Below are 18376 nucleotides of genomic sequence, written 5' to 3'. Positions count from 1 at the left end.
AAAACAAAACGGTATCCATCTGGTATTAAAATGTGTTTCAAATACATCTCCTGTGACCACTTGCATTTAGATTGTTCTGCTCCATACGTGAGTAACATTGGTTTTGAGTGTGTACTGCTGGCGACTAACAACAACGAACACTTGCTTGTATATACTCTTCCTTGTCATTTGTTTGTCATTTTCGCTTTATTTTTCACAGAGCTTTATTTTGCTTCGCTTATATAATTATATGAATAATTATATTGTGCGCACGATTTACTTAAAAAGAGGGAACAAATTAGTAAATCATGGCCACGATTTACAAAAATTAGAGAATTAATTCTTCATTTGTGGCCACGATATAGGCCTATGGGCCCTATCTTACACCCGGCGCAATGCAGCGCCAAGCGCGACACAAGTGTTTCTGCTAGTTTCAGTCTGACGCAGTTATCATTTTCACATACTGCGCTACGTTGCTTAAATAGCAAATGCATTTGCGCCCATTTGTGCGCCCATGGGCGTGCTGGTCTGAAAACGAGGTGTGTTCAGGCGCATTGCTATTTTGAGGCAGGTGAACTGCGCCATTGACCAACTGAAACCTGGTCTAAAGTCAATGGCGCAATGTTTTTTTTGTTATTTAAAGAACGCGTTAGTAATGTGCGCCTATATTCAACACGTGTACACTCTGCTTACACACATAGGGATGGGCAGCAGCACACAAACTTGCAAAATATAAAAAATAAAAGGATTACAATTTAAAAGATTATTATTGTGTACATAAAGATATGGTGGAATCCGGCTTGTCCCGTAGATGGTCTGCTCGCACGCTTTAACCTCGCGCACGAGCAGATCCGTTTGCAACTTGCACTCTGGAGACGGGTTCGTTCTTTCCACTATCAAATTCTATCATGTAGCCTAAATAGTGAATCCGCCATGGTGCGAGCACAACTGGCATTTAAAGGGAATTGGAGATGAGACTCTGATTGGTTTATTGCACGTTACGCCCAAACCACACCTATGAGTAATGTAGCTACTTCAGACCAACCCATTCGAGATCCGCCCACAAAGTTACCTGTGTTTAGCGTTTGATACTTGCGTTTCAGATCGTTAAAATAGGGCACTATATGTATTTTCTGTATGTCATGTGCAGGGCTACAACATGGCAGAAATTGAAAAAAAACAAGTTATATGCTATTCTATTTAATGTCTCACCGAGGTAGTTATCGTCCTCTGGTTTCCCTGAGTTGCTGTGTTGTCTCACATCTATGTTTGTAGCACCACTGGGAATTCGCACCACAACATTGTAACCTGTAAAAAAAAGCAGAAATCAATCAAATATTCTTCCTAAAATATTATTGTTCTTTTAGTCTGAAATTGGGCTGAACTGCATGGAACTGAAGTGAATACTTTGACTGACATAAACAGAACTGTACTAAACTGACAGCCTGTGTCACCTTCACCTACCATAATGCACTATGTTGAATGTTCCTGCAACAGTCTTGCAAGATGAGTTGTCCCCACCACACACCCCACACTTATCTCTCCTGGCCTTGGAGTTCAACACATGGTCACATCCTGCTTGCTGTAGAAACAGGATGTGGAAATAATTCAGAGGACACTTGAACAGGATTATACAGGAATATTCCTTCAGATCATGCAGGATATTTATTGATTTAAGTTGCATTTCACACCACATACACACTAACACAAATGCACCCACCCTGCACAGACCCTGAACACAGATGTCGTTGGTGTCAGGCCCACACTGTGTGCCATCAATAACTCTGTCCCTGAGTTGGTAGTAAGCTGTGCTGCCGGCCACACGGCAGAATAGCTTACAGCGATCCTTCATCAGAACTACAGCAGAGAGAGAGAGAGAGAGAGAGAGAGAGAGAGAGAGAGAGAGAATACAGAGTTAATACAGTCTGACCTCAGCCCTACTGTATTTAGGACATTGATAATATGTTTCTCATCACAGCTTTGTACAACGCAATTATCAAGTTAATTGAAATGTAATTGTGTTTGGTAATTTGATTTTGAAAGTATATATGGAAATCATCATCGTGTCTCAAATCATGAGGGAATCCTAGGGACTTGTTTAATATGGGTTATACATACCGAAGGCAATTATGTATTGGTTTAACACTATGCTTAAACTGAAAAAAATTGAGAAACGTATTCTATAGGGACACCCTCAACAAATACTGAGCAGAGACTACTGGAAAACAGCAAGTGAGAAATGTGCAGTGTTATTTTAATATTATTTATATACTATTATAGTATTTATACATATTTTTATTTTTATGTTAGTTTTAGCAATTTTGTCGGTTTGTCATTTTTATTATTATTATTATTTATTTATTTTTAAATATTTTTTTTATTTTTTTTACGTTTTATTATTTTATTTATTTTAATGAACAAAAATAATTGTTTAAGAGTTTTGGTTTTAGTTAACAATAAAACATATTTATCTATTAAAGGGATTAATATTCACCCAAGTGAGTTCGCCCAAAGATGAAAAATCTGACATTATTTGCTCACCCTTGTATACGGTTATTGTTTCAGTAGAACACAAAAGGAAAAATTGTTGAATAATCTGAACGCGGCTCTTACAACATGTCTGTTAAGCTCCCAAATTACAAAAAAGTGCCATAAATGTAGCTCAAAACTACATGTGAACAGACCGATATTTCAAAAGTATTATTCACTGAAAGTCTTCTTCTCCAGTGAACGGTTAACTCTGTTAACTACTGTTATCGGATTATTGAATCAGTGTGTTGAACTTATAAACCGGATCATTGAACAAATCATTCTTTTGAGAGGTTTATTTCAATTGATTCGGTTCTAAAACCAGACTGAACAATTTGTTCACGCATCAGATTTTGCAGTTTACTGGTGATCAAAATTATTTTATGTTAATAAAATTAATTTATTATTTTATTATTTTCTGTGTTTGGTGTTTTGTTTTTATCTTTTCTGGAAGCTTAACAGACATGGTCACTATAATCTGTCATTGTTTGGAAAAGACCTGCATGTATATTCTTTAAGAAATACAATTTTGTGTTCCACAGAAGAAAGTTTTACAGGTTTGTAATGACATGACGGTGAGAAATTAATGACATAATTTAAATTTTTATGAAAACTGTCCCTTTAATTCGTTTTTTATACAGCCCACGATGTGCCAGTTGCGATCATTGGACTAAATGTCTTACTTCCGCTATACTTTGGCACCCAGCGGACATTTGGAGGTAGACCATTGATGTTGAAGTGTAACCCATCAAAGTTGGCACACTGTTCCTCCCTGAAGTCTTTCTTTTGCTTGGAGCATGGCTGAGAGTTACAGGAACGGAATTTCATCCTTCGTCCAACACAATACTTTCCCCCATTTCTGGGCCTAAATATCATAAAAAGACACAATCAGAGCACATGGTCACATTGGGTAAACTTCATAACTTTATACAAAATCCTTTCTTAGAAAGTCCCTTCTGTTTTCTTGAACATGTTTCTGTCTGACTGCAATTTAAACAGAGCAAAGCCTGCTGTCAACCCAAGTGCACTTTTGAAGAATACTCTTTTTTAAAAAGGCTTTGCTGCTGCCATTTGTCAGGGAACATTGAGAAACCTGGTGCCAATTCACAGTCCATTGAGGATGCTAGACTACAAAGAGCGGCAGCTTACACGGGTCGGTTGCACTCGCGCACAGCGATCTTGATTCCCCCTCCGCAGGTCCTTGAGCATGTGCCAAAGGGACTCCACACGCCCCAGGCTCCCTGTATTGGAACGGAATCATGCTCTTTAGGGATGCACTGGCCATGTTTACAATGCTGCAAGAGGAGAAAACAGAGAAAAGATGATTGCAGAATCAGTCATGACTGCCACTAACTAGAATGACGAAGAATGCTGTCGATACACTGACAACATGATTCAATTCAAACAAGTCTCTTTTGTTTCACTCAAAAGCACTCCTTGTCCAGCATCTGATTGGCTGAGTTGTTTCATTTCAACAAACTTTTTAGTCAATAGAACAAAATGACACTTATTACACTTATGCATTTGGCAGACGCTTTTATCCAGAGATAAAAGTTGTCTGGACCCCGTGATTTAGATTCATATCAACATTTTCAGGTGCAACAAACTTCACGGAGCGAAGCATCAAGCTACAGCACAACTCTGCCATTTCATTGCACATGGGTCAAGCTTTGATTTAAAACAGTTTCACCCAATGATTACCAGACAATCCACATATATTGGGTGGTCCCATTGTTAAAATCAAAACAAGATGCAAGAGACTGATTCTGTGCATATCTATGTAGATACATTGAGTTGCATGATTCCACAGCAAAGGCATTCCATATGAATTCAGCCATATGACATTCAGAGAAAAAAAACTATGCATTTGCAGCAAGTTAGTGTTGAGATACCTAGCAACCTTGCTATCTGCAACGCTTTTCATAAGGAGGTCATGAGAGATGCAATGCTGTTTACAATCATTACCACTGCATAATTCTGACTAGAGTTCACAATCTGGGAAACATTGTAAAACAAGGGCAAAAACAAAGCAATATATCAGTGTGGACGAGTGTCACTGTGGAAGTGATTTGGTCGCTATTTGGAGGAAATATGTGCTTGAAGTTACATGTTACAGTTACAGTTACATACTTGAAGAATCTGCTTCTCATCTACTTTGCAACTCCAACATGTGCCGAAATATAATGTGTTTACTGCATGGAGTTCTTTCACGAGACATAATGAATATGTCAGGGTATTGAAATTAAACAAAACTATTAACATACAGTAAACTGTCCACAAGCAACCAGCCTTGTTTCATAATAGGAAAAGCTAGAGGGATAATAATAATAATCCACCCAGAGATGAGAATCATAACTTCAGAAACTAAAATGATTTCTTCATGTTGTTAAAAAAAACTGCATAACGTTCTTTGTACTTCGCAACATATTTTGGAAGGTATTCAAAGATATTTTGGAGAATGTTGGGGTCCAAACAACACTGTTTACTTTCATTGTACAGACAAAATAAAAACCGCAGACACATTTTTCAAAATATCCTTTTGTATGTTCCACAGAAGAAATACAGGTCAAACAGGTTTGGAACCAGTAAATGAGGACAGATTTAATTTTTGGGTGACCTATTGCTTTAAATAATACCAAATGTTTCCCAAAAAATGAGGGGATTTCAGATTTTTATGTCTGTCATTTTAACAACACCGTTTTTTTATTATTTTTTTATACCCGTAGACAAGGGCTGATCGCTGGGGTCCCGTTCTGTTTCACTGAATCAGAACCCCTGGCACATTACAAAAAGGGGGGAATAGGGGAATCTCTAACACAATTCCAATTCCGTTTTTCTGAAGTGCTTACCTTTCCTGGAGAGCACTCTGACCCGTCAGCCCATGGCATGTGTTGGGTCTGGCAGCCACGCTGGATTCCTTCTGGACTGGTGCACCACAATCTTCGGCACTGTGTCTGCACAACATCCAAACACTTAAATGTTAGCTTTAACATCTAACTCAAAATATGTAACACAAAATATGTAACGATGCCTGTTTTCTGCACATGTAACATGCTTTGAAAGTCACTGGATAACAAGCTCTACTTTACATAACCAAAAAAAAATTATTCTCATTATGTTCTTTTATTTAAAAATAGATAATACACAGTACGTTATCCAATTCCTTGAGGGATCTTCTCACCATATATGGGCACACCTGTGTTCCAGGCCCAAATATCAGCTCACATTGTTTATTGACGCTATATATCTGTCCAGGCAGCTGCTGGGACAAACTGTATGGCCTAGAAACCGGCTCGTCGAGCAAACACTCACCATACCCTGTGCTAATGAGAAATGATAAACGAATGAGCTGAAATAAAACAAAACAAACAAGAGACAAACAATAGAAATGTTCTCAATAGGTGATTGAATGCACACAAAAAATAGAATCTGTTCCGTTTGCTACAAATGACGTTGTTTCCATCTCAATTGAGAATGTTTAGAAGAAAACAAATGCGAGCCGAAGCTGGACATTAAACATTTGGTGGTGCTCAACTTCAAGAGTCCAAGCCAACATCACAGGCTCAATAACAACCTGTCACTGTACGCAGTGTAAAAGGAGTTTACATACTCGAGGAACTCTGTGATGTATTTCCGACTACATTTGGACCACATCCAAGGATTGGTGTAATAGTTGAGCGTAGGGGCCATCACATGTTGCTGGTTCTTGACTCCATCCTCTTTGCATTTATTACTGTCATCGTGAGGCATGTTGAACCTGAGGGCATGATTGAAAACACACACACATGCGCACACACAAACAGGACGATGAGCAGATTCAGGACACATGTACTGTGATCCACACAATATCTGTAAGACTGACTAATATCAGGTATTTTCACATTTGTACTATGACCCTATGAAAAAGCCAGTGGAGAGAAGTAGTGACAGGCTGATATATTCGGCAAGCTGATTAATTGGCAGTCAATTTAGAAAAAAATTATAATAAACCAATCATTAAAAAAAAAAAATACATTAAAAAAATATACTAATAAACAAAAAATATTTTCATATTATGCAGGATAACTGATTAATAGCTGATTAATAGTTTTAATAAAGCAACATGTGTTCTAGATCCATTTTAAAATAAAAATTCAAAAATAAAATCAATAATTTTAAATACTACAAGTGAATTTAAGCATCACAACATTATGATGTACAGAATGTAGTATGGATATTCATGTTGAGATTTGCTAACGATTACATTTATCAGTGTTATTAAATAGTTTTTAGAGATTTTAAGCGTCTTTAAAGATTAACTTTAGCTATAAAAAGTGTTAGATGACATTGAAGGTAATCTAAATGTAAAAATGAACAATTAAATATCCAACACCATAAAGGATAAAAAATATATATGTATTGTAAATATTTGTACCCAAATCTTTAGTAAATATAGTGTCAAATTATATTGGAGAGAGGTGGTGCGCACGGCATTACACTGTACAGCACCAGGACTAAATCCGTACTCAAGCGCACGGCACTGATGTCACCACCTGCCACCGGATAAGAATGGAATTCAAAAAGGGAGTTCTTTTAGAGGTCATTTTTCATATGACTGTACATTCGCATTTGCCAATATTGTTTCGATAAACGATAGCCTTTAAATGAGGATGTTTGCCAAGCTATGACTGAAACAGGTACCATCATGAGACCGTTGTATGTGCAATGATATAATTTATTTTGATTATTTAATCTTTACCTTGAAGACTCTATTAAGCTAAAAAAAACTGAGTATAACTGAGTAGTTTAGTCATTTCTGCAAAAGACCTTGAGAAGTTGCATATCAGACACAGACACACTGTTATCGAACTGTACAAAAGGCAATGACATCTCCCCCAAACAACCAAAAATTAAAGACACACTACTAATGTTTTAAAGATAATTTAGTTCTGGGTATAATAAAAGCTCCTCTCAAGCAAAGTCCATATGACAAATAGCATTAATAATGCAGCTGATATATTACAGCCACAAAAAGTCTTTGGACACTTAAGCCACACTTAAAACTTAAAAATTCATAACTATCATTGTGCTACATAGCAAAACATCAAACAAAGTGGCATAAAGCACATTTATGAAGCAAAACATTTCACAAAAACAGTACTCACACATGGCCAAGCTCATGAGCGATGGTGAATGCAGTACTGAGTCCATTATCCTCATTAATACTGCAACTTCTATAGGGATCACAAACTGTACCCAGCTCAGCAAGACCTAAAAATGCATGAGAGAACACAAAACTAAAGGAATATCAATCATAGCTGTTGCTGGCTGTAATTGCCATCATCGACATCATCCTCATTATCAGCTTCAATAGAATCATAATGACACTTTTCACACAAAGAGTTACCTAAAGTGTCACACTTGTCCCGTGCTCGACAGATGTCCTGCCTAAAAAAAAATAGAGCAAGGCTTTACAAATTTAAGAAGTACTTGGATACCGTTTTATATCACATTTGTGTTACATGCTGTTAACATGCTGTTAATTGCATTCTACTTTCTGCCTTTGTAGCCTTGAAAATTGCACCCCAATTTGAAAAAGTGTTGCACCATAAATTATTTTCCAAACCTTAACCCCTCCTATAAAATCTCTTTCACCTTGTGATTAGGATGGCAGTGTCGTGATGTGAGTGATGGTTGTCATCCAGGTGGTTCTGACTCTGCTGCCATATGCAGAAGTTTTTCAAAGTGGCTTGAGCATTGAAAGTTATAGTGGGACCATCCTGCAGAAGAATAGAGACAGGTGATACTGAAACATTTGAATACATCTACCCGTACAGAAATAATTAGGGCTTAACTGTAAAGAACTACTTAAGCACATGTAAAAGAGGTCTTAATGCTGAACTCTTACCAGCTCATTCTTTATAATGACCAATTTCACAATAACAATGTTAATCAGGTTTCCAATGCTGGGATCCTTATAGATGGAGGAAACCTGAGTGAGAGAATACAGACAACTGAATTCATTCATTGTCAAAGCTTCGAATTACTTCTCAAATTACCAGCCCGAGAGAGTTTCAACAGTTATACAACTTATATCTGGCCGGTTTTGGCCTTTATCCCATAGTTCTTATAATACAGTTTTACGGTATACTGTAATGTTATATGTTATATATTAAATTATAATATACACTCTTGCCCCAAGCCTCCAAATTGACTCCATCACCAAAAAAAAAAACCTTGGTTTTGAGCCACCACTGCAAGGGTCTCATGTACAGGAGTATCACATTGGACACGGCTGCCATGAGTTCCAACAGCTTTTGAAACTGTTTTACACTGATGGCCTGGCCTGGCCTGATTCTGGTCACCAATGAGAGAACCGGCTCAATACGAGCAGAAAACAGTCGTGCCTGCATGGTAACCAAATCCCAAACTACTAGAAACTAGAAAAGTTGTCCTCTGACCTGGAGAAAGCATACTCTTCTTGGAGCTCAGTCTTAGCCCCAAGCGCCTTAATGTGGACGAGGACAACATCTCAAACTCGAACCGACATCTCCTGCGACTGAACTATTAATAACCAGTCATCGATGCAATTGAGTACACGGATGCCCTGGAATCTCAAAGAAGCCAGAGCTACATCTATGCACTTCGTGAAGGTGTGGGGAGACAATGCGAAAGAACCCGATACTGGTAAGCTTTGGCGCCGAAAGGCAACCTCAGGAACTTACTTTGTTGAGAAAGGAAAGGAAATATTGAAGTAAATAGAAATATCATGGCAAACCAGTCCTCGGATCTGATTTGAGTCACAATAATCGTCAACATTTTCAACCTGTATCTCCTCAGAGTAAGGTTTAACTGACTTAGATCTATGATGGGACACAACCCCCCATCCTTCTTTGTAACTATGAAGTAATGGCTGTAGAACCAAGTCTCTCTCTCAGAAGGAGGAATACGCTCTATGGCCTCATTTGCCAAGAGAGGCTGAACTTCCTGTTCCAGCACCTGAGTCTGCTCAGGGCCCACTACCGTAGATAACACCCCATTGAACCTTGGTGGTCGAGAACCGAACTGGATTCTGTACCCCTTTTCTATTGTACACAGGACCTATTGAGACACATTTGGTAGAAGTTTTCACACTGCTGATCAATTGGCAGGTCGATTTATTGAGGCCTCCATGGAGGAGCGGGTGCACCCGAGCTTGAGAGAGCTCACTCTCAGGGGCCTGAGACTGGAGTTAGGACCTCTTCCCTGAAGTATTCCTCAAGAGAATGGCGGTCCCCAGATCTGCCTTCTCCTGAGGAAGCTTAGGGCAAGAATGCTCGAGAAGCAACACTTTCCTTCTGTTGCTTTCCATGTGAGGAGCTGTAGGCTTATGGTTGGGGCTGCTCCCTGCCATATTTTGTGAAGGGATGCACCAGCCTGACCTGCTATCATGTAAGCCTTGCCCACCAGAGATGATGAAAAGGGCTGGGCCTGTCTCAAACTCCTCCGCGTGCTCCATGTGCGACCCCTGTGATCTGAGCCACCGTACCGCGGCAGACGCGGGACCCGAACCATGGGGGGCACGAACCTGGCCATTCTCATCAAAGAGGGCCAGGCAGGAGTGGAGCGTTCTTAATGGGAGAATGGGAAAAATGTTTCTTGGCCATTGAGAACTAGCTTGTGCTGCCAGATCCTGCTGAGAATGCAGCCTTTGCCAAGATCAAAATATAGGTCATCTAACCTCCCTGTGAGTTCCAACGAAAAAACATCTAAAGCATGCTGTGAATGCAACATACCTGATTTTATTTGTTTTATATTCACATTCATCACAAGTCTGTCAGACATATTCACCCCATGCTGATGATCTGTCACATAGACCTAAAGCATCAGACACAGACCCATCAAAGCAGAAGACTATCGATAACTAGGCGGAACTTACTATGGACATCAGTGTAAGAATGTAGTGCTGAAGGTTGCTTCCATGATGTTCCACCATCTTGCTGTCTGCCACAACCATGACTTCAACAAAACGGGGGTAGGAGAGGAAACGCTTTGATCTCCGGTGTGGCTTGGAGTCACTGCTTTCATTAGCGGAGTTGTGCTTGTTTTCTGAGGAGGGGAAGGGGGCAGAGAAGAGCCTGGAATTAAGAGTCTCCAGGTCGGACAGCATGCTTGAGGGCAACTTTCTCTTCAGTCTGTTCCTGTGTCTGTGATGTGACTCTATATGTCCTGGAATGAAGGAGGAGAACAATACAAATAATATGTTAAATACCACTAAAATATAGCGATTTAAAATCATTTTATTATATAATCTGTTCTATATATAGGAAATAATGAATGCAAGCAGCCATGTGGACTACTATACTATCACTATAACAGAGGGTGATGTCCAGTGATAACCAGCATGTAATTATGAATCCATGGAGGATTTATCACGATCGACTGTATATTAGATGATCAGATGGACTGTAGAAAGTGGCAAACCTCCATCAAGTGAACGTACAAAGCTCTTTTGAACTTTCTATTCATCAAAGACTCATGAAAAGAAATGCGCCACAAAAATATGAATGATGCTTAAAATTCAGATTTGCCATCACAGGAATAAATTACATTTGAAAATATATTAAATTAGAAAACAATTATTTTAATTTCCAATAATAATTCCCAATGTTATTGTTTTGTTTTTTCTCCAAAGTACTGCAGCCTTGACTGTTACTACATTAGACTGTTATAGAGGTTCATTTTAATGACAACTTAAAAGCAATAAAAGAATATTCTTGATTTCCATGAGTTTAAAATAGGACAAAAATTCAACACAGCCCTGACCTTCTACTCAACATCAAACAATGGGTATTGTTTTTGGACAAACATTTCTGGGAATCAAAATGAATCCTATTTCTTACTAGTTTTCAATAAAAATCATGCGAAAAAAACAAAAGTTCTCCTCCCAGCACCTTTGGGGGCCAATCTTTTCCATTACATAACACAATTCAAAAAAACAATGCTGCCATTGAGTGTTCTTGATACATAGCAGTGTGCATTATCCCTATCTAAATGTATTTTTGAAATATTGAATTTCCAAACACAACAAACTGGCATTGCTTTACTACAATGCAGCTCACCACGTGGCTTTCATGGTATTGTGCCTCTTGAGTTTCCTTATCTTCAAGCTACAGGAAGTACAAGAGTCAACAGGATTTTGAGGCAGTAAACTAAGATTGGACTGATACCAAGAACTTCCAATGATTTTTTTCCTGTTCCACTGACTTATAACTCAATGACATTTGAAAATAGAAAAGCAAAGGATGTAAAAGATACTATGAATGTGATATTTTGAGTAATTGAATGTCAACGCAACCTTAAATGTTTCCATTCAAGGTTGCGATTTTAACTTATATGCAAAAGTGGAATATTGCATAAAACATTTGCAAATTAAGCAGCGTTTCCATTTCATGTTTAAGAGAACAAAATCGTCACTTCCTGGGAAATTGGTACAAAATATATATCATAAAAATGGAAGTTGTTGCAATCGGGGAAGCCACTGTGGCTCTTTTTTCCTACATTATGAATGACTTGCGTCTCAGAGAGCACAGAAGAAATGCCTGCTGTTTGTGAATGCAATTAATTGAGACACTTCTGGGAGGTCATTATACCAAATAATTCTGATGGCAGACTTTACCTCAGACATTTCAGAATAATCAAACCAACATTTGAGATGCTGTGCAATGAAAATTTTCCGCTACTGCAGTTATCCAATCACATCCACTGTTGAGACAAAGTCACGTGAGTTTTTTGATGCACATTGAGGGATTTTTTCGGTAAATGTGTTTCCATCATAGTTTATGTGCATGCCTTCTTATCGGATAAAAAAATTATCCGCCTCAACTGACTGCATTTATGCTCATTTAGAATTTATATGCATCTTGGATTTTCCATCCAGCGTTTTATAATGCAATAGGCTATCCGAAAATGCGCATACAAATAGGTGGATGGAAACATAGCTCATATACTTATAGAGTATCTGTTTCCATGTCTAGTGTGGTTGTGACACACTCATATAACCATAGTCATATTAGGATTTACAGATTTATATATACAGAAACTGGGTAAGTTAGTTATGAGTTGACATATACCATTTTCGTAGCTACACAAAAACAATATGGTCATAATTTATGATTCTTATTTTGAAAAAGAGGACATAGCCTAATGCACATAATGATGACATAATGCACATTTTAATTTTGTTTTTAGGGTCTACTAAAATCGTTTTTTATGCTTAAATGTTCTGTCATAACACTCTGTTTACAGTAGTTCCTGTTTTTATGAAGCCCCTCCTTCCAATAAGCGCAAAGTCCTCTGACTGGTTGGCTGGACCAGTGTGTTGTGATTGGTCAACTATGCTTTAATGTTTAAAATATATCAAATGTTTGTCTTAAAACTTTCCCACTAAAAATGAAGGACTTAGGTGTATCCCTGCTTACCTGAAGTTTCACATGCAGTCAGATCATCCACACTCTTTTTTGGGGCATCTTTTCTGTACACGACATGAGGTTTGATGTGTTCTTCTTCAAAATGTTTATCATTGTAGCTGTGAAGGGGCTCCACAAAAAACTCCCCTTCTGGTGACCTGAAAGTGCCAAGCTAAAACAAACAACAACAATGTTTAAATTGGTCCATGGCCAGTGAAATCTATGCACACATTCTGTGTGTGACTGTAAATTGCCCTTACAACTTCCCCCTAAGATTTTATTTACGTACAAACCATAAGTGGCTGATGGAGTGATAAAGTAAACATACATTGCATGCATATCAGTATACTGGCCTCTGGGGGGTAATGAATGCAGAATGTGGTTGATTACTACCGGAAAATTCTGCTACATTTACAAAGTATAATGTTTTGAAATGTGACTTTTCTAATAGATAAAGCTAGCAAGAAGCACATTGCAAATGTTCCCCCCTTATTTACAAGAAGAAACATACTAAACAGTTTTGAGGCCGGTTATTATAAAAATTTTTACAAAAGATTTTAGACAAATTGTTTGTATAAACCTGTATTGTATGAAGGGATACAAACTGTCCATCACGAGCAAGCTTGAACAAGCATATAAATACCTGTGCAATAAATGTTTATGACATTAAAATGCCATATAATATAAAATCGTTGCTAAAAGTCACTAATACTGTAAGCTAATGGGGGTGGTTGTGTAGTTGTTATCTAGACAGGTAACCCAAATGTCATAGGTTCAAACCCTGAAAGAATGATATTTTGTATCAGATTTGTGAAAATTTCCCCAAAATTGTTAAAGAGATTTGTCAACAGTCATTCTTTTGAGTCATGTTTTAAAAAAAATATATTTTCAATGAACATTTGCAGGTAAATGCCACCATTATGATGGTGTTTCTCCATTGATGGCTATTCAAAAACATCAAAACAAAAGTAACCATGTAACCATGTATACCATATCGAATCTTTTTTTTCAAGAAACACATAAATTGCAAGTATTTCATTATGTTATAGCAGATGTCTTACCAGTGACAGATTGTTTTGGAGGGCTCCTAATAGTATGAAATGATTATTATTATTTTCTCTCTCTGTTTGCAGAAACAAGTGATCAGTGAAATCACAAATGTTCCTGGAACTGAGACAGCCAATAGCCAAATTTCAGTCTGCTTTCTAAAACAATTTCAGCAGGGAGATGTAGGCTACAATCATTTCAGTGTTGTTTCGTGTAAATGATAGGTTCTAAATTAACTAAATCATGGCTGTATGCAACAGACTGTATGACACATGAAATTAGGCTACTCCTTTTTTTTAGTGTTTTTATTGGAATGATTTAGACTTTGAGCATGCATTGCTGGGATATCAAGGACCGCGTGACGAAGAAAGAACCGCTGAATACGTTTTTGGACAGGTTCTTTGAAAGAACCTATTCGAATCACTGCACTAGTTCCCACGACTGCTTTTGATCTGTGAGAAGCGGTGTTGCATGGCGCGAAATTACGTTCACATCAGCAAATGACATCTGAGTCCCAAATATGGACTGCCGTTGACGTCAGCACACTGCTACTTATGCTACTGATGAGTGTGCGTCACCAGCTCATGTACAGCGCAATTTTGTACGATCGATGATGTAACCTATACGGTACCAACAAGTTTGAGAAAATACTTTCAAATTGACCTGCCTCAAAACTGGTGCGTATAGCCTACAAACTTGCACCACATTTCTGTTCAAGTAGGCTACGTGAGTAATTATGTAGCCTAATCACATACAAAAGATTAATTAGCATACATATAAACATTGGCAAAGTTTCCGAATGCTTAACTGCTACCTGAATTGCATAAATTATATTATTATATAATTTATATTATTATATAGAGATAATAATATAGCCTACATCTTTTAAACTCACCAAACCGGAGCAGAGGCTGATTACTGCAGTATGCTCCTGCCCAGCGTTCACATGTCCTTTATAAAAGCAGTGCTGATACTCCGTGTCCTCCTCCCCCTCTTCTGAATTATGACCTTCACTGGATGCTCCGAGTATCGTGACAGTGTAAACTGGGGCAATAAATCCCGACTCGAGCGTAAGGTTAAGGTAATAGTCCTGCCCAAAGGCAGATATTTGATAATAGACGTGTGGGGAGGTCCAATGATAGGAGATGTTGCCGGTTATTGGGTCGGTACTCCGCTTTCTCCTCTTGAAGTGCACGCCCGTTTGCAGTTTGTCACCGGCTTCATTCACTCTGGCCGGAGTTACAATCTCATACGCGCCAAACTGCGGTAATATCGCTGTGGACGAGAACAGAGATTTAATAATCACATTCAGTAACAATGGGTCATTCTATGAATGTCGTTTGCTGTGTAATAATGTTATTGTCAAAGACAGTAAATTTTTGTAAAAAAAGAAAAAAAATCAGATAATGTCTAGGCTAAATGAGCGTAAATTGCACGGCATCTAGGCTAACAGGTCAACTGAAATGTAACAGGGTTGACAATTTAACATACAGCACAAGCTAATTCATTGAAAGACAATTTGATCGATATTTCTATAAAATCAGCTTTTTAGTTATCAATAATCATGGTAACATGGTTGACATTGTAGCCTACTGATAAACATACAAAAGTGATGCAAAAGGATACCTTTTCATACTTCTGGTCACTTCTTGAAAAACAATAATAAGTTTGTGTTACTCAAATTAGGGAAATATGAAGGTAACAGTGTTGATGCACAACCTAACAAAACTTCACGTCTTCTTTACTAGTTCATTCATAGCTATCCATGCAACAAATCGCTATCGAAACAGTTGCCATATTCTACCAGACTCCAAAAGATTAATCAGGTGTCAGTCAGTTGACGTTTCAAACTATTACTCGAAGGCTCTTCAGACTGCTCGCTATGAGCTCTGAAGCAAGCGAGGAAAGTCAAGTCATTCATTCTCTGCGCCTCAAGGTAGGCTACTGAGTTGAATGAGAGAGAAAAAGAGCACGAAAAGAAAGAGCTCTTACCTTTCTCTGAATCTCGCGGACTCCCTGTTGAGGTTAGTGCATTCATGAAATCAGAGAAAAATACTAAAAAGCTTAGTCCCCAGAAGAACAAAAACATGATTGTCCACGTTAAGAGAAATGAATGCAAGCAAGCCCGAATACCGCTGTCCCTTGAAGCCGCGCTCAGCCGGGCTTTCTGCCGTACGGTTGGCACATTCAAAGCGTTTCTCCTCTACTTTACAGAAGTGACTTCCATGTCGCTAACAAGCGCTCGGTCGGAGCTCTTGGTTTGCATGCATACTAGCAGAAAGGGGGTCGATGCAACTGTGGTGGTCTCCAGTTTGCTGATTACTTTAGCCGAGACTTGGGCGTACTCTTAAGAGACACCCCTCTCTTAGAAAGCCACTCCTGCCATATGTGTCGCTAATGTAGCGTGCAGACTAAACTTCTTTTCAAAATCACTAAACATATTACTCATAATGATCGTCCATACGTGCGTTATGTTCTTGTTCCAGCTTCAGATTGTGCTGTTAAACTGTACAGTCAGTTAGATAAGCACACCACTGCCTCTCTCTTAAGTTAGTTCTTAGTTTCACGTTAATTCAAACAGCATTAAAATAAAAGTCATTAAGTAGTTCGACTTTTAAAGAGTAATGAGCATTGCAAATTTGAACACCTGACCTGAAACATAATCTTAAAAAGAATATGACATTACTGGTGAAGTCCACTGAGGTTTCCCTATAGGACAACCCATTGTATGGTAATTTCCCTCTTTTTAAGCATTTGTGTCTGTCCCAAGACATATGTCCCATAAATGTGCATTTATATGGATTTACTGGCATTAATATGACTGACAAGTGTTTTTCAGTGGCCGATGCTGCAGTGATTAGAAAGCCGATTATTATCCGAAGCTTATATAATTCTGATATTATAACTTAAAGCAATTGAGATGCATCCCTATGCATTTTGCGTAATATTCACTTAAATATATATCAATAACAAATGTTCCTTTGGACACTAATTGCTAACATCTTAAGATCTTAAGAAGACTTTGATGAGCTGATTTTTAAATCACTGCATATGTGCACTATAAACATCTTGGGTCGATACACATTGCTCCTTAAAGCCACAAATTCTTACTAGGTATTCTCTATTTACAGTTACACTATCTTCTCTGAAGTGACTATAAATCTGCCGTTCATGGGATTCATTGGCTTATAGATTTGGACAAAGCAGAGTACAAACGGTTTTCCATTACAGCTATGTTTTAGGTTTAGATGAAAGGAGTTGGAGATCCTATCTACACTGTAGGATTTCCTGGAGTGAATGTGGATTTTACTGTGCACCAGCTGTAAGGCTCCTCAATGGAAAGTATGAATGAGGAGAGAGAGGCTGACCGTAGCGTGTTGGACTTGTAATAGTGTATCAAGGGTGACCTCAAGTCAGTGTAAACTTCACTTCCTTTGATGAGATGATAAGAACTAGAAAGCTTGAATGGATGCTGAAAGTTGGCTTGAGTGTTCAAAGAAGGGCCAAGATGAGACACTGAATGTCCCTGAACCACCATGCTGAACTTTACCTCACCATCAACTGGCAATCAGATATAATGTCTAGATTCCTAGGTTCTGGATAGCTCTTTTCTTCAAGTTCAGGCAGAGTCTTGTGCATTCTCGTGAGAAAAATAGGGCGGGGAGAAATTTTTCAAGTTATGATCCAATTGAACACAGGTTGCTAACAGATTGCACACATAAGTTCACATTTTGATTCCTAGAATGCTGCATACTGTACATTCGCAAAATACTTAGCAGTCATTCAGAAATGTATGAAAGCCTATTTCCCCCTCAGAGTAAAACAAATTATAAAGGTACTTGTGACTTATGAAGTTTAAAATAATACAAAGAAAATCACTTTTGTGTGTGATATAAAGTGACAATTAAACAAATTGGCAGTTCTGAGAAACAAAGTAACATTGTTAAATAAAAAGTCCCATTTGTGGGATATTGAGAAACAATTATGAGTCGCAAAAGTCGCAATTATGAGAAACAAATTCAAAATTAAGAGATATAAATTCACACTTATGAGAAACAAAGTGGCAATAAACACAGCCACATTGTGAGATTTAGGGCCAGATTTACTAAACAGGTCAAATTAACGTGAGAGCGCAATTCCAAAAAAGCGCTGATGTGAGTAAATTGACTAATGCAAATCATAGTAAATCACCTTGCATGATTTATTTAAATACTCTCCTCCCCATACATTTTGCGTCTGAAAGAGAAACTCCTACAAATGCATATGCAATAAGGTCAGCCGCAAAAATAATGCCTTTTCAGCGCAAATTTTTCACAGCTTGTCTTTAGTAGATCCCGACAGTAGTTTTTTAACGCCAAAAGAGAGTTGCGCTGGCTCAAGCTGTTAGTAAATCT

The 18376-nt window shown here is 38.1% G+C and overlaps 1 protein-coding gene across 1 annotated transcript in view; it reads right to left on the bottom strand.

Moving 5' to 3' along the window:
- Positions 1–16265, bottom strand: part of adamts9 (ADAM metallopeptidase with thrombospondin type 1 motif, 9) — a 29469-nt gene extending 13204 nt beyond the window's left edge. The window contains exons 1-16 of the mRNA XM_079596998.1: positions 15975–16265; positions 14878–15257; positions 12948–13107; positions 10406–10695; positions 8396–8479; positions 8143–8267; positions 7895–7935; positions 7653–7758; positions 6119–6265; positions 5690–5831; positions 5358–5462; positions 3658–3803; positions 3192–3373; positions 1700–1836; positions 1444–1561; positions 1192–1287 (exon numbers count right to left, since the gene is read on the bottom strand). Coding sequence (XP_079453124.1) covers positions 1192–1287; positions 1444–1561; positions 1700–1836; positions 3192–3373; positions 3658–3803; positions 5358–5462; positions 5690–5831; positions 6119–6265; positions 7653–7758; positions 7895–7935; positions 8143–8267; positions 8396–8479; positions 10406–10695; positions 12948–13107; positions 14878–15257; positions 15975–16071 — 2356 coding nt within the window. The 5' untranslated portion in view covers positions 16072–16265. The remainder of the gene's footprint in view (positions 1–1191; positions 1288–1443; positions 1562–1699; positions 1837–3191; positions 3374–3657; positions 3804–5357; positions 5463–5689; positions 5832–6118; positions 6266–7652; positions 7759–7894; positions 7936–8142; positions 8268–8395; positions 8480–10405; positions 10696–12947; positions 13108–14877; positions 15258–15974) is intronic.
- Positions 16266–18376: the final 2111 nt, after the last annotated feature.

Source organism: Phoxinus phoxinus (assembly GCF_949152265.1).
Source record: "Phoxinus phoxinus genome assembly, chromosome: 22".
Lineage (NCBI taxonomy): Eukaryota > Metazoa > Chordata > Actinopteri > Cypriniformes > Leuciscidae > Phoxinus > Phoxinus phoxinus.
This window is presented reverse-complemented; position numbering and strand designations above follow the sequence as displayed.